At 26.8% G+C, this 25,227-nt stretch overlaps 1 protein-coding gene across 4 annotated transcripts; it reads left to right on the forward strand.

Annotated features, from left to right (window-relative positions):
- The first annotated feature begins 1,951 nt into the window (after nt 1-1,951).
- LOC112680728 (innexin inx3-like) lies at nt 1,952-20,545 on the forward strand. Of its 4 annotated transcripts, none has more exons than XR_003148340.1 (6): nt 1,952-2,686; nt 13,247-13,451; nt 14,157-14,488; nt 16,062-16,544; nt 18,423-18,660; nt 19,884-19,967. XR_003148340.1 is itself a non-coding variant. In XM_025550913.1 (6 exons), exons 2-5 carry the CDS (start codon nt 13,295-13,297, stop codon nt 18,558-18,560), a joined length of 1,110 nt encoding a protein of 369 aa, XP_025406698.1. In that variant the 5' UTR covers nt 1,952-2,686; nt 13,247-13,294; the 3' UTR covers nt 18,561-18,563; nt 19,884-19,973. The 4 variants fall into 4 exon arrangements, 3 of the variants coding, with proteins under 3 accessions (XP_025406698.1, XP_025406696.1, XP_025406699.1); XM_025550913.1 differs by having other exon boundaries at nt 18,423-18,563; nt 19,884-19,973; XM_025550911.1 differs by lacking the exon at nt 18,423-18,660 and having other exon boundaries at nt 19,884-20,545.
- The last annotated feature ends 4,682 nt before the right edge of the window (nt 20,546-25,227 follow it).

Consider the following 25,227-nt stretch of genomic DNA (forward strand, 5'->3'; position numbering starts at 1 on the left):
GCTCAACATTCGACGATTCACAAGTCGTAGAAGGCGGATTCTTCTCGGAAATACTAATTTTAGGAAGTGCAAGATGCGCAGAGCTACACCAAAAGCAAATATACTTATTCCCAACTGGAGGAATAGTAGCAGGCTTAAAAATAAACCAAACAGTAACTGCTACTCACACATTAATCGGAATGTTAGATAAACAAGGAAATTGCGAGGGAGCTTCATATTCATCAGACAGAGGCAGTTGGACAAACGTGGTAGTGCAAAGCAACTATAAGATATATCATACCTTGGCGAAGGAATAGCCAACACCCAAACTAAAGACAATGTACTAATAATGCCAACAGGCACCAGACTAAAACTATCAGAACTATATGGATTAGATACATATAAAGGCGAAGTCATATGGTCAAACGACCAAATACTACAAAGTTGTGACAAAACCGACTTTGATGTACTATATGAAGGACCAGCCTCTTTAATTACAACTGACAAAAAAACAAATCATTTATTCAATGAAATACAAACATATATGGTGGAAACCGAAAATATAGTCTTTGCTCTAAAGAAAATAAAAAAAACATTTACTTGCGACATACCTGTCATTCAAACTGAACACCCTCAATTGTTCATTCTAATTGATCCACAATTTATGAACCATTTCCAAGCAAAACAAATATTACCTCACAACACGGACCTTATGGCTTATGTCAACACAAAGTTTGTTTACATTGAAAATTTTTTAAAAACAACAATGACATCATTATACGCTGATCTGCTCACAAAACAATGTGAACTCGAAAGAAAAATGCTATTACAAAAGTTATCTTTGGCAACATATAGCCTATCAGAATTTGCTTATGCAATGGGAGAAGGTCCAGGATATACCGCAATTAAAACAGGAGAAATAATATATCTCCTAAAATGCAAACCCGTCAATGTAGAAATTAACACATTAACAACTTGTTTCGATGAACTGCCAATAAAATATAACAATCAAACATATTATATGGCACCAAAAACTCATACACTACAAAAATACGGTACCGAAGTAGATTGCAATACCATACTACCACCAGCTTTCCTTCTTGAAGGAGAATGGTTTGGGATTGCTCCTACAATCAGAGAAATAAAAACTCCTATTATCCTAAAACCAGCCACTAAATGGACATGGACCTATAAAAGCCCTGAAAATCTAATGGTTGCTGGAATATACAGTCATGAAATAATGAATGCCCTACAAAAACATTTATTATTTCCCCAAGAGATTGAAGCGGCACAAAAAAACATCGCAAGACAATCATTAGGATATGACTATACTGATCAAGGCCTAAGATTACAAAGCCTCATCGATGAAAACTCCATAGGACTAATGGTAGAAAATAAATTATACAAAATGTGGGGATGGTTCACCTCACTTGGTAATATTATCTCCGGATTGCTGGGAATATTTTTTATTATCAAAATAATACTCAGCATACTAAATACAGGACTTAACATCTCACTTCTCTACCAAACTTTTGGCTGGAGCCTAAAAATGATGGCTGGCATTTTTTCTAACCTCACTCAATTCTTCATGCACAAACAACATGAGAACAATTTCAAAGAAAACAAAAAAAATACCATGGAACAAAAAAATGATTTACAACTACAACACCAACAGAACCAAGATGTCTGGATAAAAACCAAGGATAAAATACCTAAGGAAACAAATGAATGTAAAATTCACTGGTCTCCAGCTGCCAATATTAGGAAAATATCTATCTAACTATTTTAAACAAAACTATTTAACCAATTTTATTTATATTATATAACTAATTAAATCAAACTACTTAACCAATTTATTACATTTATATAACTATTTTAATCAAACTATTTATCCACTTTAAATTTATATAAAAATCTTTATAACAAAATAAATTCTTATAATTTTTATATACTATATTATGAGGACATAATATCAAAAAAAACTAGGTTGGATGTAATGATATTCATAATATAACGAATATCATCATTTCAATTATGTTAATCATAACACACCTATTATTAATATCTAAACACTGTATTTAATACAATATCAAAAATATTCATAATATCAAAATATGTAACTAACCACAACACATCTTTGTACCCCATTATAATAATCAAAATTATACTTATTAATAGTAGTAATATTTATACTTACTTTTAATCAAATGTCATTACTATATCTAATACACTAATATTACGACTTTTATAACAACATATCTGTACCCATGAACTTCAATATTATATAAAATTACTATTAAATCTATTTATTCCTATACATATATATACCATAAGCCATATAAAAAAATATGCGTTAATAAAAACACGCACCTTTTACCTATGTACCTTGATAATAAACGACAATAACATAACAAATCTGTCAACAAGTACCAAGGGTCAATACTATAAGTAGAGCCCTCTTTACATGATACACCCAGTCTGCTAACATCATTCTAGCCTGTCATATACCTTTTACACCGACTTATTGAGTTGATCGCTATATCCTCCATTCACGGATCATTGCTGCTTGGTTGACGGAAATTGTTACTGTTATAATTTCTTACAAATTAAAAACATTAAGTGTTATAAATTAATTTTATTCAATACCTTTTGATTTCAAAAGATCTTTGTAACCTACCATCAATCAACCAACTTCGACACAGTTAAGGTAAGAAATTATATTAATACATCTGATAAATAATAAAATATCAGGTTGTTATAAATAAATATATTCACGACATGCAGACTCAGGCATCCTAGTTGATTTAGATAATCTTAATAAACCTATACACTCACGACCTCTAATTAATCGTAATAATACATGGGATTTAATAAAAAAATAAGATATAAAATTGAGAACGTCGACACTCTTGATTTTATTACTTATAGTTCATTAAAAAAATACTTAACTATTAATATCCCAGCTAACATATTATTATAAGGTAAAGTTTCATCAATAGGAACGCGCAAGCTTATTTTTGATTCATTACAACCCAAATAATTATAAAAACATAAGAAATTAAAATGTTTACATATTTTGTTTTCGGATATTTTTTTCTTCGGTATGTTTTATCGATTTCTTTCAGGTATGGTAAAAAATGTTTTTTATAGTTTTTTTTTTTTTTATATAGTGTCTTTTCCGTTAAAATATAAATTATTAGAATTGTGTTGGTAAGAATATTAAAAATATTAAAATTGTATTAGTATTATTGTATAATATTTTTAATTATTATTATATTCTTATTACACTATACTTTCTTTCCAATACTATTATATAAAAGTATTATATAAATTATAGAATTTTAAAAAAATGTGGTCCTGTGGTCTAAATGGATTATAGATAGTCCTAAGTCTGTTAAAATGGGAAGGTAAATTTTAGTACAACGTAGTACTCACAAAAAAATATTCAGGAACTAGTGTATAAATAAAATAATTCGGAACCCAACTAGTGTAGTAATTTTAAATTCGGGACCCAATTCGGATGCAGTCATAATGCTCTGGTTATGATTTAGGTATGGCAATATTATATGCCGTATTATGAGTTTTAGCAGCAATCTCTGGCGTAATTTGATTTTTACGTTACTTTAAATTTTATAGGGTCATATTTATGACAAAGACAAGAGAGTTAAGTCGATAAATCCAAGCTTAGTTTCCTTGAAGAAAATCTTATAAAGAGGGAAGGGATCCATTTATTTTTATCCATAAGCCATTCAAACTTTGTCCGATAATACCACCATCACATTACTCTTTTCGAATATTTGATTGTGAAATAAATTTTCAAAAATATGTTAAACATACCTAGATAATAATTACGACTTTAAATTTATAATCAACTGCTATTCTTATAATTTGAAGTACTTGGTTGGTAAAAAAAAATACTTGCGAAACTGAAAGAAAAACAACTATATTTTAACATTTTTGGAAAATATTATTAAACTTTCAATATGGTTTTGATTATTTAGATTTATTTGGAATTTGTAAGCAAATTTTTTTTTCTGTTGTTTTTCTAGATCATGTACGTATTTTAGATTAATGTAATACGTTTTTATAGTTAATTAAACACATTTGAAATTAAAACGCACCACATAATAATTTTTAATAATTAAATCAGATAGGTATATTAAAAAATATTTAAAAAAAATCCGGTGAAATATTCGCTATAAATGAAAGTGTTTTTCAATAACTACTTAATCGATATAAAAGGTATGATCAATCAGATTATTATCGCAAATTAATTTTTCGTAAAGTTTGTCGTAGATAAAAAAATAAAAAGAATATTGTTAACGATTAATAATAATTTTTCATGAAACTTAAAAACTTATAGAATAAAACTGTTTAGGCTAAACCTTTCATTTAATTTCAAATTAATTTGCGTACAAAAATTTAAATATTCAACATTTTTACATGTATTTTAAAACAATAAGAGCTCTTCTCTCCAAAACCCCAAAGCGATATAATCATTATTGATGAATTTTCATTTTGAAAAAATCTTCTATAATAATATTATAACACGTTTTTAAAATTGTATGAAACCTTTTTTATTTTGTCATTTTTAAATTTGGGTAGACGTTTAAGTGACTATTTTATCCGGCCACAGAATTTTAGATCTGACAGACTACTGTGAATTCGATCTGAAACTTATGCGTACCTACGTGTCTAACCGTAAACACGATTTATAAACAATACTTTTGAAAAAGTATTAAGATACTAATACTAGTATTCGAATAAAACGTATTAAAAATACTTTTAAAATACTATTATAAAAATGTATTTTACGAATACTCACAAAGTGTTGGAGTACAAATTCAAGTTTTAATTTTATGCTATATAATGTATGTGTATATTGTACACCTGTATAGGTACCTAGTATGTTACTATTTTCCATGGATCTTAACAATTATTATAACATGTCTGACTATTTAGAGATAAATACATTTGTATACTTTTTTATTATTGTTAAATATAGCAGAGTGCAAAATAAATTCGTTTCTCGGTGCCATGATATCAGATCTAAAATTTGAAAGTAACATATCGCATATATTACATATATTTATATATATTTTTGCGTGTTTAATAGATTTTGCAGGAGAGTGCATATTTTAAAATTTTTATGCTTATTTTGCATACTTTGACAAATTTTTCAAATTTAAAATTAAAAACTATAGATACATATTTCAACCGATCGAAAAAAAAATGTATTTAGAGGACTCAATACTTCCAATAATATATTATCTCTCATAACTCGTTATAATTTTTGTTTAAGTATAAATAATACTATAACCCCGTATCGACCGTATAACCCACTGGATATCGATCGGATGTCGATAAAGATAATAGTAGATATAGAATAATAGATTATTTGTTTAGTGTTCAGTTCAGTCGATTATTATCCGTCGTTTTTTTTTGCGTCTTGCAACCACACAACGTCGATTCATACGTAAAACGTCGTACACGTATATTTTGTAAAACAAACTTGGAATAAATGAACAGGTCAATAAAAAATAAAAAATTGGTTACTACATATACTTAGTTTACTTTATAAAATGTGTTAATAAAACAATATACACTAAAAGTTTGTTTAAATATATTTTGAATTTATTAAGCATGTCCTTATGCCCCTCCCTTCTTCAATGTTTAACATCTCGGAAACGGGTTAAGCACAAACGACGGGAATAAAAGCACAAACAAGCACAAACAAAACACAAATGACTGTAAAAATTTTAACTCGAAAGTCCGAGATAGTGGGGGGGCTGAGCATGTCTCCAGCCCCTCCCCCCCCACCTTGAAAGTACGATAACTCGGATACGGATTAAGCACAAACGACGGGAATAAAAGCACAAATAAGCACAAACGAAGCACAAACGACTGTAAAAATTTGAACTTGAAAGTCCGTGGTAGGGGGGCTGGGGACATGTAATGACATGCTAATGAAATCACCTTTAGAGCCACTAGCGCTAGCAAAAATATCACTATAATTTGTAGAACCTGAGTCGCTTGATGTGCATTACCGGCACTTAAACCACATATCCATTATTTTCTCCGTCAATGCCTCTATAACTCTCCTCATAGTCATATAGACTAATAATTTTTATCTTATAATAGACATTTCTATTTTCATTATAATATAATAGACACTTCTATTTTCACATCTTCCAATCCCTGCATTTCTTATACACACAGCTTATTCTTGAGCGCTATAAGCCTAAATTTGTGTGGTAAATTAGAACAAGAACACTGAATAAGTAAGATTTTATCTTATTTTATAGGAGCAATTTTGAAAGGATAAAATAATATTATACACTTTCATAAATTTAATATCTGTAGATAGGTTACCAGGGAATTTAATATTTTTAAAAATGTGTAAACCTCACGATTAGTAAATAGTATATAAAAAAACATAAAATAAATAATATATATCAAGATTAATTAATAATAATCTGTGGTAACCTAGATTTATTTTTCAAAATTATTATTACTATTTCCTAAAACTTGCATTCCATCATCGTAGTTAAGACATGAAAGAGGTAATTCAAACCTGCATTTTAATTATTAAAATTATAATACTACTCTTGAAAAAAAAAATGTAGGATCCAACTAATCATTATTAATTAATGTTAATACAGGATGCGGCAAAGAAACCTCCCTGATTAGTGAAACTTATAAAAACCAAACAAAATCAAATATAAAAAGAATTGTTTTATTTATAAATTTTACTCGTACATGTAATGCCATTTTATTTGAACTATTTTTAAAAATTAAATCACTTAAGTGGTGGCCTTCATTTTCAATATTTTAACTGGACATTCTTCGGTAGTTTTTAATAATCCTACGGATTATTTATAGCGAGATGTCGGCCATTTTCTGGCTAACACTCCTTTAGAAATTCCACAATTTGAGAATAATGTTGGTGCACTTGGCTTTTGAGATTGTCTTTGTGGAAAAAATCGTAAGGGCTCAAATCTTGTGAACGTGGTAACCACATATTGTCACCAAGTGAACTATGGACAAGATAATGTGTGGTTTCAACAAAATGGTACAACCACATACACAGCGCATCGATCGCTCAGCATTCTGTGAGAAAATATTGTTTAGGCATATTATCAAGACTTGACTTAGTGACACTGCGTGAGTACCGCGTTCACCAGATTTTAACCCATATGATTTTTTCCTTTGAGGCTATCTTAAAAGCCATGCGTATCTATATCGTCCCCAATGTGTAGAAGTCCTAAAGGAAATAATAACCCAGAAATTTGTTGCCATCCCGTCTATTAAAAACTATTGAAAAACTATTAATTAATACATAGGTATATTGAAAATGAGAACCGTCACTTAAGTCATGTAATTTTTAAAAATAATTAAAATAAAATGGAACTATATGTAAAATTTATAAATAAAACATTTATTTTTATATTTGACTTGATTTGGTATTATCATAAATTTCACAAATTAGGGAGATTTTTCTTTCCCACCCTGTATTTGATATATTTAATTTATATTTTACATTAATTATTCTAATCATTTTTTTTTTATACATTTTGAATCATTTTGAATTCCTTTCTCCTATTACATTTTTTGTAGTCTTAGATGTCTTAGCAGATACCATAATCGCAGTTATAAACTTATATATTGTACTGATAATACCGGCAAATTCAAAATTATTTATTACATAATTTTGTCATTGTTGTCGTCATTTTTTCGTTTTATATGAGGATGAGCCGACGTCGACGCTTTATTTCTTGCGTTTCCAATAAAATCACAATACCATAATAGACAAACCTACTTTTGACGGTACGTCCTGGGACGACACCACATAAGCACGCATTCTTGGTGTTGTACTGTCTTATATGTTTACAAATTATTATAGTTTAAAATTATTATTCCATACGTGGCAGAAACAAACGACTGCCCAGTCATATATATTCAAAACTAATATAAGTCAACAGCAACGGTAATCGTGCAGTCACGGAGTGTCGCGGCTAATGAAGTTTTAATCAAAATTGACTTGTTTGTTTTATTGTAAAATTGAAATTATTTTAATCCAAATTTGTTTTTAACTAAAAAAATACTTATTTTTCATTTGTTCTTATATTTTAGAAGTATAAAATCTCTAGTCTATGTACTGAAGCGTTTGTGGTGATAAAACACTTTTGTAAAGTAGCAAGACGTTTCTGAACTTACTTACTCATCCAGTACTCGTTATCATGGTCAGTTGAGAAAGAGTACGATTTGTTCTAAGTTAAAGAGATCTCACTCATGAACATCCATTACTCGTTATCTTGGTCAGTTGTTCGAAAGTAAAGATACCTTAGAGTTATAAATTATAAATCCTGACACACTTGTTAATTTATCCTTTTGTGCAGTACTCCTTCTCATGGTCACCAAAAGTAGAATTAAATAAGTTTTAACCAAAGATATCGATATTTACTCGTTTGACGGTCTGAGATTCAATAACCAAAATATATCTGTTATATATGTCAATCCTTTGCGTGGTGTATACGACACTTGAGTAAAATATATATTAGGGTGACCCTTAGTTATAGCCGGTTTGAACATTATCTAGATAAATTATTTATAAAACCAAATAAAAAAATTTTTTAACCAAATATTCAAAACATGTTATTCTATCTGTATCCAAAGTTTCATTCTGATTAGATGGAACAATTTTTTTTAATAATGATTTTAAGTTGAAAAATAGAAAAAAAATAATCAATTCATTAAACATATTATATAAATGAATTAATATAAAATTAGATGGGCTAGTTAATTATTGTTTATAAAACAAAATTCTGACTATTTTTGAAATTTTGTCAGCATCGTTAGTAAATACATGAGTAAAGTGATATTTAATTACCTAAAAATAAAAATATGATTACATAAAAACTTTAAAAAAAATTAAGTATTTTGAAAGTTCTATATTTAAAACAAAAGTGTTTAACTTTTTTAAAAAATTTTTTCATATATGAAAAAAAAATGTCTTTGATATAGGGTAAAATATTTTTAGTTTCTAGCCATAATAATTTTGGAGTTATGACTAATTACTTTAAATCTGAATACTGAGTATTGTTTATAATGCATTTTTACCATTTTAAAACATAGGTTTTCGGTAGTTTTTCTTTATACCTAGAAAATACCATTGACATTTTTGAAAATAGTTTCTCTAATATACCACTGTAGCTCTATTTTAAATCTAAAACGTTGCTAGATGAAACTTTTAGACCAGTATTTCTATCGGGAAAAGTGTTTACAGAAGAAAAAAAATTATAAAAAAATAAACATCATTGTAAAAATATAAGATTCTTCGCTTCAGACAGATTATAAAAATAAATACAATTATAACATTTATTTAATTTTTAATATTGTTAAATTAACTACTTCATTCACAATTATTATTATTGGAGAACCAATCTAAATGCGTAGGGGAAAAATTATTTAACTTTATTATATTCATATAGGTAGGATTTTATATACTATATAATTATAAATACTTATCATATTTTAATTATCATTAAAAATTTAAACATTTTTTTAAAGAGGCTTAAAATTTAAAAATTATAGATTTTTTCCAAAATTTTTTTATAAATTTAAAGTACAAAAATTATTAACTTTCAAATCTAATACGTCACCAATATTAGGTTTTATTACTCTCATTGATCTGTCATAAAATCCTTGATTTTTCATAAAATTAGTAATAAAAACTATATAAGAACAGTAATATAAGAACTAAAGCTTCTCTGAAACAGTAATTAAGTTAAATGTATTATCCTTTAGTGTTCAAATTATTTAAATTTGCATATTATAATAATATTATATAAATTACAATTCTAAATATTACGCCTTATTATTTAAGAACGTATAGAAATTACACATATATACTTAGCTAACTATAATATTGCCTATAATAACTCCTTATATAGAAAAATGAATACAATTAAATATTTTAAAAACTGTTACAGATCATTAAAAATAAAAAGTAGTATTCTATAAATTAATAACCATGAAAACTGATTTATTCAAAAATCAACTATTAGATTCATGTTATTTTGAAAATATTTTTATAAAATAAATAATTACACCAAATACTAAGATAATGTATATATAAATGAAATATTTCAAAACAGGTATGTATTTATACTACAATTTTAAAAAAATCATTGAAAATTAAGTACAAATACGACTAGTAGTAATTTTGTAGCATAGCTTCTAGTACGTGAAATTAAAAAAAACCTGAAAATTTCCCTGAACAGAACAAATTTATAAAATTATAAAGAAGAAAGATAATTTTTAGTTGGATTAATAGTATTACTTTTATCAAAAATAACTGTATACATTCTTTATTTCATTCGGAGTTGTTGCTATTTTATGACTCAAAAATAAAACATTTAACTGTCGTACGAGTGCCCTCTTCTTAACTACTACTACTATTAGAAATAGTAGTCATAAAAATTAGATACAAGAGAAAATCGAATAAATCCCCTTATGCTTTGCCTCCTTGCTCAAACACAAACTTCGCCATGAGAAAATGAAAAAATAATGAAATTGAAACATCTTTAGGAGATAAAGTAACTTTCTGGTTAGATTAGACTGATGTTTAGAGTTGTGTTATCTGAATTTAATCCTAAACTGAAGAATTTGCTTTAAACAAAGCCTTTTATTCCAATAGGTAAAATATTAATTAATCATAATATGTATTTAAAATACTCATCTGTATTATGTAAAATTTAAAAACACATACATGTAAATTAAAATAAAAAATATTTATAGTAATTGCCTAGAACTCCATACAGACCTATGACATCTTAAATGGCGTATCCTATGAATTTAATATAAGTACAGTATTGAATATCGTAATCCTAGAAAAATCTATTTTCATAATTAATTACAGAAAATAATTTTTTTAATAAGGACTACCGTAACAAAGTGTCAATGTAAAAACGAGTAACATCACACATATAGGTAATGAAAAAGTGAGTTGTTTTAACAGTTTAATAATAAGTTAAGAATTTGTATAAAATTATGGTCTTCTCGAAATGCAAACCTAGATTCACTACGGCTTTAAGTTAATATTTTTGACATCTAATACTGTGGAATAAATGTTGATACTCATGATTTGAGATGGTGTACATCAGTGGTGCCCAACCCATGGCACGCCGGCCACATGTGGCTTAAACGATTATTTATAAATTTATTAATTTTATTTTCAAAAATGTTTAAATAGAAATTTCACGATATAACCCGTGCACTGAAAAAAGCGTACTGATTCGCGTAATCATTCAATAGTCAATTTTAAAATAAATTCAATATGTACCTATATGTATATTTTATACCTACTATGTGTAACAAAATAACATTATTAGATTAATTTTAAAATTAATCGTAATTTTATATTTGGTGACCCAATCTAAGGTAATTGTTTACCAAAGTGGCCCACCGATAAAAAAAGGTTAAACATCACTGATATGCATCTTTAATTTTCAATTATAAATTTGCATTGGAATAAAAATCTACAACGTAAAATTCGTCAAAATGTTGACAATACCAATTTATACTAACATGTGAATTTCATTCTGGTACTATACAGAAACACAATGTAGAGCCTGGTAATTTGTCGCATCAACCGTTATCACTGGTTAATCCGATTTGCCATCGATATCTGTAGTTCTAGTATTGGTCATTTAAGTTAAAAAATATGGGAGTGTATAAAACTTAGAAACTCCATGACACAATCTATCGACAATGACTAGTTTCCATAGAGATATGAATAATGAGTGTAGTTTTTGTGCAGTTTTTGTGTACTATAATTTAATATTAAATGAACCATGATTTATGTAATTATGATGCTGAATGTTGATGCCACTCTAGTTTAAAACTGTTTTATACTAAAACATCATTCTATCATTGTCTTACACTTTCTTCGTAAATTAATTGCAATTCAGGTAAGTACATTACATCATAATTTTGTACGATTTACATCTTAATTGCATTATAATTTATCACGGTTTACTGTTGAATGCGAGATAAGTGTTATTAACGGTCACATACACGAACACACTGATAATTTGATAATATTGGCTTTGGAAGAATATAAAACCAAAAATAAATTAAAATTTGTAGTAGAGTTTGAGCGTAGTGAGAAAAAATATTTTTTTAGGTATTTATTGAATCTCCTCAAATATTATGTTGTTTGGTGATCCATTGTAAATTTATTGCCGAAGTCCCAATCACAGGTCAGAGTGACACTATAAATAAGTTTAAGTAATTACAGAATTATTTAATTATTTAATTTATTATTCAATAAATATCTTTCTGAACACCGGCAAAAAAACTAGGGGTGCATAACACATTAACACAAACAAATTCTACTCACGATTTACTTTCTTTCCAATATTTTCGTCTAAAAAAAGTGATAAAATAATTAAACTACTTAAATAATATATAAATAAATATATACATTACTATTGTTTGTTGTACTGTGATTTAATGAGTAACAAGTACAAAAAAAATATTTTTAACTATTTGGAATCTACATCAAAAAAACAAAAAAATATCTGACGAATATCTCTACGTACCTACTAAAAAAGTAAGTTCTCCTACTTTCAAAACCTTCGAACCTCTATAATTATTGGTATTATTATTTATTATTATTATTAACATAATTTCGTGTAACCATGCTGCTATCGAAAAGTTATATTTATTAAATATTTATTACTGTAATGTCTACAATTGCTATTGCTTATAAATATCTATGTCACATAGGTATCGTAAAAGCTTTAAATTATTATATAACTACGGAACAACACAAAATAGAATGTATGACATAGTCACCCTTTTCAAATAGTGCTGCGCATGTACGTGATTTGACATAATTATGATAGCTTTGCAATGAGTCAATTTATAAGTAAAAGAACATGTCGAATAACGAATATAACATTTTGACTATGAATGAAATTATGTTATTTGCATAACATGATTCAGTGAAAATCATCTGCTGCAGATTTAATTTGTGATTAAGGATTAATTTTTTATTTAATTATTTTTTCTTTTATGAAAATAATAATATTTGTACTAGTAGTAGTAATTTATATTTATGTTAATTTATACTTGTAATTTACTTTATGTCATAATATATGGTGTTCAACTGTTGTTATTACACAATGAATACTTGACTCCATTCGTTCAATTAAACACATTCATAATCTGTAAAACTGTTTGTTCATTTGAAAATTTTCAGGAGTCGTACTTTATAAGACTACAACAATTAAACAAATAAAGAAAAAACATGGCTTTTATTTCGTCATTTAACAATATAGCAAAATATTTCCATGTACGTAATGATAAACCAGTGATTGACGATTATATATTTCAATTTCACTACAAACTAACCACTAACATTTTATTAATGTTTTGTGTGTTATTAACATCGATAAATTTAATAGGTTTGTTATTTTTATTTATTAAGTATGAATGATTATTTGATTATTACAAAATTTAATATTGAAATATTGGTTAATGATTTTATTTGTCAATTAATCTAATTTTTATAAAATTATTTAAATAACATTTATTTTCTGAACCTATAGTTTCAATACAAATATTCATTATTTAATTATACGTAAAAAATATTGTATTATATTATTTAACTGTATCATTTAACGCCAATTTTTGTTCTGATGACATCAATTATTTTCTTACCCGCTAAAATTGGTGGCGTAGACGGTCCTTTTTAATACTGTATGTGTGTATTTCCGTTCACATATACAGTAATATTTTAAAGTGGAAAATATGAGTTTTTTCCATGCAGAAATAATTTTTACAACGTACTTAATAGGCCCCTAGGAGTCTTTGATACTTCTCCTTTTGAAATTTCAGATAAATGATTTTATAGTTGAAATATAGGTAAACCTAATAATATTATATACAGTCAGAATTCCTGATAAAATAAAATTATATCTACATTATTCTTACATTGTTTTTTTTACAAATTTTTTCGAGTTTTTTACGATTTTGTACTAATTAATTATTGTTTAGTTTACCAATTGTAATAAAATGGAATATAAAATGAAACTCTTTTTTACTATCCGAAAAAAATTCGTGTTTCGGCTCTGACCCATATATTTTTATAATTGATTATATGTATTAAGGTAATCCAATACAATGCATGACGAATTTATCGAAAAAAGATGACGTGCGAAAGGTTATAAACACTTATTGTTGGATATCCAGTACATTCACTTATAACAACAATCCAGACTTTCATCAATCCTCTAATATAAATGAAGATAAAATAAAAATTAGATACCATTCGTACTACCAATGGGTACCATTTATGCTATTTTTTCAAGCCATTACTTTTTATGTGCCACATTGGATATGGAAAATGTGGGAAGGAGGAAAAATACGTATAATAACGAATGATTTGAGAGGACTTAGTATGGATTCTGTTCAGGAGAGGCTAGCAAAACAAAATAAATTGGTTTGTATATTTGAAATTAGGTATAATTAAATTATAGTAAGCAAATAAATTAAAAAAATTATAACATCAAATAGTAATTACCCTTTAAATAAATAAATTTAAAAATTTGATATATTAAAAATCAAATTGGTAATAATAAGGGCACGGAAGTTGATGCATTTTGCATTTTTTTTTTTAACTTTTTAGAAGATTTTATCCTGGCCACAAATGTGTTTCATTAGCATGTGAATCCAAATAAAAAAATTTTATTTTGCATTTTTTTGCATTTTTTGGTGTTTTTTACTTTTTAAGTCATTCTTTTATATTTTTGGTAATTTTTTAACATTTTTAGTCATTTTTACTGATTTTCTTAGATTTTACTAGTTCATTTCTTATTATTTCTTATCGACCATTATGCCGATATCTTAAGACTTCCAATTTTATCTCGTCGATTACATTCGTTGTTGTCGTATTGTAGTGAATTTAGAACCTAAATTTTATTATATTTACCTAATATTCAATTAGTATCCGATATTATCTCGTCGATTATAGTCGTCGCTTCATTTTCATGTTATAGTGAATAATACCTATTATATCTGAATTTTATTATTTTTTCGTAATATTTTCGAAATGGTGAAAATTAAAACGTCGTTTAGTGCTCGTCTACGTCTCCCAATCACTTCAATGGACGTGGAGAGAAATTTTTCCAAATATAAATATTTATTAACAGATAATCGTCGTGGATTTACTTTTGATAACATCAAATACGCTCTAATCATACAATGTAATGATCTTGATTTTTGAGTAATTTGTAAGATTTGATAAATTTATAAAACAAATGTTTATCATTTTTTTATATCATATTTTAAGGACATTTTTTGTAATTTTTATGTCATGTTTGCATATTTTTTAGGTCACATTCTAATGTTTTTAAGGTCATCAACTTACGAGTCTTAGTAATAACTATATTGTGCAATTTTACCTGCATATAAATTACACTTAATATTTTAAGGTACGATTAGGTCTCCTATTATATGAATAAATATAGAAAATTGGTATAGTTATAATAGTTAATAAAGCATTCATAATAGTCAATAAAATCATCAGTATAATTACATAAATGACAGTATTGTGTTAATATTATTAACAGAACCTAATTAATAAAAAAGTATATTTGAAAATTATCGATTTTATCGAAAATTCTAATCGATTATTCTTTTTTACATATTTCTTAAATATTGAAACGCTTATATATGAACGTAACATCTAATATTTCTTTTAGATAAATAATCATTATTCCTTCGTAAGAAACACTATAGGTTAAGTAAGTAATGATATATTTATATTGTTACATCCACATAATAGTACCAACGTATTGCAACATAGCCAACTAAATTAAATATAGTTTATGTACTTTATTGTTTATTGTATTCGTATTTGTAGCATGATTCATTAATGACACTTTGAATATTAAATCTATTATTCAATTTTAATTTAAGTTTCAAATAAAATTATTTTTATTTTTAACATAAAATACACTACCTATGTTACAGTTATTACCATTATCATTAAATATATTATTATTACATTATAGGTACAATATTTTATCGAGAGTTTCCACATGCACAGCACTTATGCGCTCGGCTATATTTTCTGTGAAATAATAAACGTGATCAATATATGTGCCAACATTTATGTTACCAATAAGTTTATTGGTGAATATTTTTTGACATATGGATTTGAAGTTTTCAAATATAATGAAAACGATCAAAATCATACTGACCCGATGGAAGAAATTTTTCCTCGACTTACAAAATGTAATTTTTACAAGTATGGATCATCGGGCACCATTCAGAAAATGGATGCTTTGTGCATACTCGCTCAAAATGTTTTAAATGAAAAAATATATCTGTTCTTGTGGATTTGGTTTTTTATGCTAGCTATTATGTCCATATTAGCACTGCTATACAGAATCGCTATTATAACGCAAATTATTAAGAAGACCTCTTCATTCAATAACATATTCAAGTTAACAAATAATACATTAATGATGTCCAGCCTTTTCCGGAAGTGTCAAGTATGTTATTAATATTATTGTATTTTTTAAAACTTAAGTTTACTTAAAAATATAGTAAATAAATGGTTATAATTTCTATAGGTATTTTAAAATTATAAATAAAAGCAGTCTTAAAATAATGGTAATCTTTTTTTATATTTAAAAGAAATCTTTAATCAATAAAAATTATGGAAAATTTTTAATTGTTTATTATAAAAAAATTGGATATTTTAATTTCATACTTGCATATATTTTTATTATTAATATGTTTTATATTTTTTTATATATTACAAAAACAGCAATTTTACGATAGGTTATTATATTAATCGCAGAAACCGTAGTCCTATTATTTATAAATTATTTTCCATGATAAGCATAGTTAAAATATCCATCTTCACGATTCATTATTTAATACATGTACCGTAATCTCGTTTTAACTATACCAAACAATATATTTTAAATACTAAAAACACCGTATATTTCAACTTTGAATCAGGTAATTGGTAAAGCTAATATAATTTTAACTGTTTGAAGTTTTTTGTATTTAATGTTACTTAATAGGAACACGTTATAAACTTACGGTATAATTGAAAGTATCAACTTTGCTTCCTTTTACTTCAAATACTCCCTGTGCTCCTTATATTAAAGAACTCCATATTTTATATAAATCAATCATTGAGACGTTAAATTTGTCATTAACAAGTTACTAATATAAAGTTCTACCAAATCCACGTAATATAATAATGAAAACATCTGACAATAATTTGTATAATATGTAGATAATATATGATAATTTAGATAGCAAAAAATCTGTATGTATCATACTAAATTACAGTGAATAATAATAATGAGACAATTTAATAAGGCAATTATATAAGTATGGATATTTAAATTTAATAGTTGTATAATTTTAACAGTGATCTTAAATATTATAATACCAATGCATTGGTGATACTTAACAGTTCTAAACATTTTACTAGCTTACATTTTATTTATATATTCAGGAACGGACTGGGCCAATAAAAGCCTACTGTACTAGAATTGTAAAATACCTCATTTTGATACATTTAGGGAAGCAATTACTACTTTTTTTTTATACTATTAAATGTGAATCCATTTATATACACTTATTTATCTGTACCTATATTATATCATACTTATCATTATATAGGTACAGATAAATCAGCATTGGTTTATAATGTTTATTATAATTGGTCTGCTATAATAAATTTGTAAATAATCCTTATCTATTGTTAAGAAAAATGAAGATTTTAGAAGTGTAATGCTTTAATTATGGCCTCTTGGCACTTCGACAAAAAAAAAATTTTGTTCTGTTGTCTTTACTTACTAATTTATTATAATTTTTTTCTCAGAGAATCATTTAAATCAGTGCTTACCAAACTTTTTCGACTCACGGCGCCCTTTTTGATGTAAGGTTTTTTCAAGGCGCCCTTCCCCAAGTCATAACATGAATAATCATAAGGGAAATTTTAGGCCGGATAGTATTTCATGATGGCACGACGCCCCTGTACAGACACTTTGGGAATCGCCGATTTAAATCATTCAAAATATAAAAATTAAAATATGCTTGTATTTATTTATGATCCTCTATAATTTCTATTTTTTATTGTATTAATTAAAATCAACATCATTATTTTTGATAATACTTGAAACTTACAAACAGAATATCCTCTACAGAAATATTTAAATATATTATTATTAATAATTTGAATTGTTCTTAAATATTTAAATATTTTAGACATCTTTTTTTGTGTTGTAGTAAAATGTAGGTATTATTTATCTTTACTTAGACATTAAGTATGCTACTCGTACAATATTTAAAACTTAAAATACAACTCCAATCTAATCATAAAACGTAACATTTATATTTATTTTTAGATCGGTGATTTTTTACTCCTTCATCTTATCGAGAAGAATGTTAATCATTTTCAATTTAAAGAAATAATGAAAGAAATATGTGCAAATTTGAATTTGGAAAATTCCTATGATCTTCATCTAGATTTTGTCCCGTATTAAAATGTAATGATTGTTGACTGTTAATAATTAGAACTGAGCAATTTTTTACCATTGTACCTATTTGTGTTTCAAATTGAATAATTTAAGAATTTAAATTAAGGTAAATTATTTTTAAAGTTAAAACATCTCTAGTGAAATATGACATTTGGTTTGGTATTTTTTTTTTTAATAAACATAATATGTTAATGTTAACATATTATGTTTCTAAAATAATATTTAATTCAGATTCAATAGTATTATTATCATAAGTTCTTTAAATCTGCATGAAACTGTAAAAAAAACAAATACTTAAAGAATACAAAAAATTATTATAACATTTATAAATTGTTTACTGTAACTATAAATAATCTCAAGTTAAAATTTTAGTAAACATAGATAAAAACCAGAAATTGCATGTATTTTTTGGCTGAATAATATGCTAAATTTATCAGAGTATGCACAATTAAGCTAAACAATATACATGAATAGGTATATAGTAATCCAATTATTAATCACACTATTAATAGCTAAGTGCTGTAAAATAAAATTCTCAACATCTTCTCGTGAATAACTAATATGTATAATAGTTAATATACATGGTCCACAATTATGATATGAAATATCTTTTTTACAAAACCCAAAGATTTTTTTTCGGCCAACTTGAATAAAATATTATAAAAAATAGCCCAAAGTTGTAATGCCCATACCTAACTGAATTCAATTTTCCCTCCCCTATATCATCTCCGTTTTAAGGGAATTTAATTCGTAAAAAGTTATTTAGACTATTACGCTGGAAAAATACTTTGGATTTAAATAACGCCATTAAAAGGGATACGTTCACTTTTTAAATTTTTAACTTAACTATTTCTCAAAAACGGTATCGCAACTACACTAATTTGGGTCCACGTCCCTACTCTGCAGAGAAACCGTACCTTTGATCAATTGTACCAAACTATTTTGAATTTCGATTATACCCACAGGTCGCAAAAGAAACGTCGATGTTCAATAATGTGTACAAAATAAAATCAATTATTGTTCAATCTCCATTAATAATTATTATTACAAAAAGGTTTTATTTTGTTGCTTTCTACATAATTCTCAACTATTATCATCGGGCCCTATTATAAACTGGAGCCATGGGCCCGTGTGTTTGACACACACAACACACCCGGTTTTTGCGGCACTGCTCAGAAACATATATTCTATTATATTTTATTATTATTTTTTTTTATTTATTTACATTCACCATATTTTTACTTTTAAATATAAAAAATTCTTATTGTATAATTGTGTACACTATAATTGATTAATATAAATATTAAACTTTCCTTAAATTGTTTACAGTTACTACCACTACAATTATTTACTCCAGATATGTGGATACTCCAGATACTCTACTGTTACGCGGTTACTACTCTATTTAATGATGTGAACATAATATTTGTTTTTGAATATATAAATCTATTTCAAGTTGCACTTGTTAAAAATACTATTACTTTTGTCTTTTTGCACACGGACCCATAAAATGAAATGAATGTTAATTCTTGTTTCTTTGGTTTCTCATTTATCCAATCCACCCGGATTAAAAAAAAAAAATGTATTTGGATAATTATTAAAATTTAACAAACTAGTTTAATAAGTTTTTAAAATTGTTTAAACATGCGAAAAATGATGAAGAAGCTTCAAGTTCTAGGTAAGTTATAATCTATATTTTATAGTATTACACATATGACAGATATGTAATGATGTGCATTATTCGACTGTATAATAATTCACAAATAAATTTTAATGATGTGCACTATTCGATTTTATACGATTTTAAAAACTAATAAATAACAATTCTTTCGATACACGCACAGACAACACAAATCAAATAATAAAGTCCTAACCCAACAATACACCATTGATACCATAAATAGGTCAAATCTTTAAAGGACCGGTCCAAGGTCCATCCCTAAAAAACTGGGACACACAACTCTCTCCCGGTACTCTTGCCCATAGGTCTCCAGTGCATGCACACTGAATGTTGTATTGATAATATATAATAATAAAGAGCTTCTTATGACGAGTGATCATTAGATGCGACTATTTCACTTTTAAATTAATTTTTCGATTTGAGTTTTCTGTGCAGATGTTGAAAAGCTTCAGTACATCAAATCCTGAGTCTGTTTCACTTTATTTCATTACACTCATACGATAGTTATAATCTGAATATCTACTACTAAACAACAGGCACGGATCTAGAACAGATTTACGGGGGGAGGCCATCTTAAATAAAATTTCAGCCTGATAAAAACAGTGTACATACTATGTAAGCTAATAGGTAAATATTATTATTTAAATCCCAGATTATCAGTACATAATGATAAATAAAATAAAATATAAAATATGAATAATTCTTTGGTTAAATTAATTTTACATGAAATATAAAACATTACGGGGGGGGGGGGCATGGCCCCTTGGCCCCCCCTTGGATCCGCGCCTGCTAAACAAGTAAGTGCTATTTTATTTGGTTTGTCAAATTGTCCAGTTGCGCTGATTGGCTCTCAAACCTTTGTAACCCCGATAACCCTCCCTTAAATAAGGAGAAAGGTAATCAACTCACAACACCATATTTCATCCCCCCAATCATAATTTCTTTTATTTTTTATTTGTATTGGGTTAATTTTTGTTATTTGCGATGCAACAAAAAATCCTGTCCAAGTAGTATCATTTTTTACTTTATTAAATAGTTGTACAGTATTTTTCAAAGAATATAATATAAGCAACACAAATCGAACAATAAAGATATCTTAAATCAAGAATCTTAAAAGGACCGCCCAAGATCCATGCCGACATACGTCCCTATATAACAGGGACACACACTACCCTTCCCGGAGCTCTTGATCTTAGGTCGTCAGTGCATGCGCACCAATCGTAAGATCAACAAAGCAACTCTTTTTTTGGTCATTTGTGCATACGCACCGATCATAAGATTAACAAGAAAGTTTATACGTCCGATTTATTTTGACTTGTGATTTAAATCCGTTCAACTTGTGTTCTTCGTACGAGTGTTAATGAGTATCCGGTTCCAGTGCAATTAAATTCTGCATTTGTCCTTTATTTTCAACTTCGCATCGATATCAGAAGGTCTACGGTAAAACAAGTAAGTGCTACTTTATTTAGCTTGGCAGACTGTATAATTGCGCTGATCAGTTCGAGAACCTTTACAACCCTGAAAGCCCTCCCTTAAACAAGGAGGAAGGTAACAACCCTTTAATACATTCATATCTCACCGCCATTTATACATACACACTACCACCTCCCTCCCTTATATTATTTTTGTATTTTTGGGTTATTACATTATTTTTTTTAATAATAAAGGTTTTTTATCATTATTATTTTTTAGCATACTTATGACCAAATTATTAGTCCCCTGTTAATTTTTAGCCTCACAAAAAAAATTCCTGGCCTGAAATATTAACCCAGTCCGCCCCTAGTTACATGTAAACATGTGTCACTACATGTGTCAGACTAGTCACAACTGAGTGTCTGAGCAACATGTGTGGATTCAATGTACCTACTTCACATTATCTCTTGCACTGTTTGATCAATTTAATTTCAATTTATTTATACTTCAGTAACTAATAATATCCATTGATGACGTATTTAATGATGAAATTATGTATAAGTATTCAAAAAGCATCGAATTTTGATTTATAAAATATTTCAGACAGAAGAAGACGTGAGTAATAAATTTTAGCAGGTATATTCATATAATCCATAAATAATCAAATGATTAAATACTAACAACATACATCAATCAAGTTAAATATAAATTTACATACACAGTGGCGCAACTTAATGTTATATTTGATTTTAATGATAACTTAACTTAAATGGGCCTATGTGAACATGTCCGGACTAGGGCCCATGTTTATTTTAGATTCTGAGTGAAGCGAAGGATCTTATGGTTTTACAATGATGTTTTTTTTCTTCTTCTATTCTGTAAACAATTTTCGTATAGAATTTCTGTTCCAAAAGTTTCATCTAATAACTCTTTAGATTTGAAATTGGACTGGGGTGGTACTTTAGACAGATTATTTTTCGAATTCCTCAATATTTTTTCGAATAGAAGGGGAAAACCGAAAAAAATGGGCAAATACGGTAAAAATGTGCCGTAAACGGGACTTTCACTTTTCACACTTTATTCATTTAGCCATAACTCTAAAAGTAATAGTAAAGTAAAAGAGATAAGAACTTGAAAATTTTAACATATATCAAAGACATACTTCTTCATATATCACTAAATTTTCAAAATTATTTGAGCAATTTTGGCCTAAATATAGAACTTCAAGTATGTAAATATACATAAGACATAAAATATTTATCTGTGCATTGTCTTACCGGTTATCGTTTATTTAATGTTTACTATTTAAAATACGTACATAAGCAGGGACGGCGTGAGGGGGTGGGCAATAGGAACAGTTGCCCAGGGCCCTGCGCCATAAATTACAATTAAGGCCCCACGGTTCTGATTTAACTGAACTTAAAATATTTTATTAATATAAATTATAAGACCCAACATTTATTTTGCCCTGGGCTTCGCAAACTCTAGCACCGTCACTGTACATAAGTACATAAAATATCGAAAATGGCATATACTCGTAATATTAAATTTTAAAGAAAAGTATGCGATATAAAATCTCAGATTTTACCATGTCATTTGATCTAGAGATAACTTCAATTTTACAACTATAAAAATACATAATCAGATTTAGAAAAAAAAACATTTTTTTATGAACAAACGAATTTAAATAATTTACCAATCGTTGCTGTAAATCTCACGGTCATTGGCCATTGCAACCATGCACGAATTACGTATCAACTACTAGTGTTTATTTATAATTTATTAAATAATATTTTTTTATAAAATACGTATAATACCTCTTACAAAGTGATAAAAATGAATTAAAATACCTAAAAACTATTGTAAAGTTATGTTTGTATATGATTTTTTACAATGTTGAAATTATAACATTTTTGATGACGGAAGAGATCACATCTTGTAACTATGCCAAACAATTCGATAGAATTTATATGTATCTAAATCTATTTTATTAAGTTTTTATTTATAGCTACATAGAATACATATTACATCATATTCATCACGTTTGAATATATATATTTTTGTTGACAAAATTTCACCTATCAGGGCCTCGAAATATTGCCAAATCTTTGGTTATTACCAAATATCTGTACATGATTATTTTTATTTCATTGAATCTCCTGTGAGAATAATTTGGCTCAATAGTTAAAATAGTTACAATATTGGATTAATGATAATACATTGAGCTTAAAATACTGTACATTATGTGATAACTATTATGTGATAAGCAAATATACAATAATATCAAAACTAAAGCTAGCGGTGGGAATAATCGAATGATTAGTAATTTAAAAAAATAATAAATGATTAACCGAATGATTAGTAAACGAAATAAAATAATCGAATGATTAGCACTAACTTTAAACCGTGGTGCCTCAAAGGAGGTATATTTGAATCACGTAATTCACAGAAATATTAGTGGGTGGGTTAATTTATCATATAATATAAGTATAATTGGTATAAGGTTGGTACAGAGTTATATATAGTGCCGGATTAAACATTTGTGGGCCCCTAGGAATTTAAAATTATGGGCCTTACAAAATTAATTTTTACATATATCTTTAACATTACTAACCAATAATTAAAATAAATAGCTTTAATAATAACCAACTATAATTAATAAATAAAATCATGTTTATTACATTTTTTTATTTGAATAAAAATGAATGAATTATTATATTATATCTATTTTTTTCAAAATAATTTCACTATTATTAATGCATTTAACACCTAGAACATAATATTTATATTATATTTCATAAGAACTTTTGTCCTGTAAATTCGTAAATAAAATAAAATATAGTTTTCCGTTTTCACAGGGCCCCTTAAATGAGTGAGGCCCTAAGGCGGACGCCTTCTCTGCCTAATGGGTAATACGGCACTGGTTATATATTTACTGTATATACCAATTAAATACCAATATTTATCCACTAAAAACCTATTAATTCACATTTTGAAGAACAGTAAATAATTTTTTAAGGTAAATGATGTAAAAAATTAAATGCTAGTTAAGAAAAAAAGTTCATACCACCTTTTATTTGGAGTCTCTAATTAAAGATAATCGGATGAGTAATATTACTTATAACCGATTAAATCATTCGAATGCATTATGATTAACATTGCTTAAAACATTGATTTTATGCAAGACTATTATATAATCAATTCTTGAACTGATTAATGTATAAATAAATATTCGAATGATAATTTATATTCTAATTATTAATAGTGCTAAATACTCAAATTCCTTTGCAGTATAACAAACTATATTATTATTTAATATTGCTTCTGAGTTTTAAGTGTTGTCTAATATTGTTTATAAAATTCAAAATTAATCTGTTAATTTTTTTTTATTTTTTTTTTCATTTAAATGTTTACAGATAATTTATTTAATTCCAATTGATTATCTAATCATTAGAATGATTATTAAATAACCAAATTAAATCTATTATTAGATTAGTAGAATGATTCGATTATTTCATTCGATAATTCCCATCACTAACTTAAACAGATATTATAAAAGTATTATGGCATTGTAGTATA

The sequence above is a fragment of the Sipha flava genome, unplaced genomic scaffold (genome assembly GCF_003268045.1).
Source record: "Sipha flava isolate LNK unplaced genomic scaffold, YSA_version1 179_pilon_pilon, whole genome shotgun sequence".
Lineage (NCBI taxonomy): Eukaryota > Metazoa > Arthropoda > Insecta > Hemiptera > Aphididae > Sipha > Sipha flava.

Bases quoted from the DNA above. Each gene is read 5' to 3' on its own strand.
- LOC112680728 (XM_025550911.1), top strand. From the start codon at position 13,295: ATGGCTTTTATTTCGTCATTTAACAATATAGCAAAATATTTCCATGTA. The intron at 13,452-14,156 runs GTTTGTTATTTT...ATATGTATTAAG, and splicing joins AACATCGATAAATTTAATAG to GTAATCCAATACAATGCATG. The intron at 16,545-19,883 runs GTATGTTATTAA...AATTGTTTACAG, and splicing joins GCCTTTTCCGGAAGTGTCAA to TTACTACCACTACAATTATT.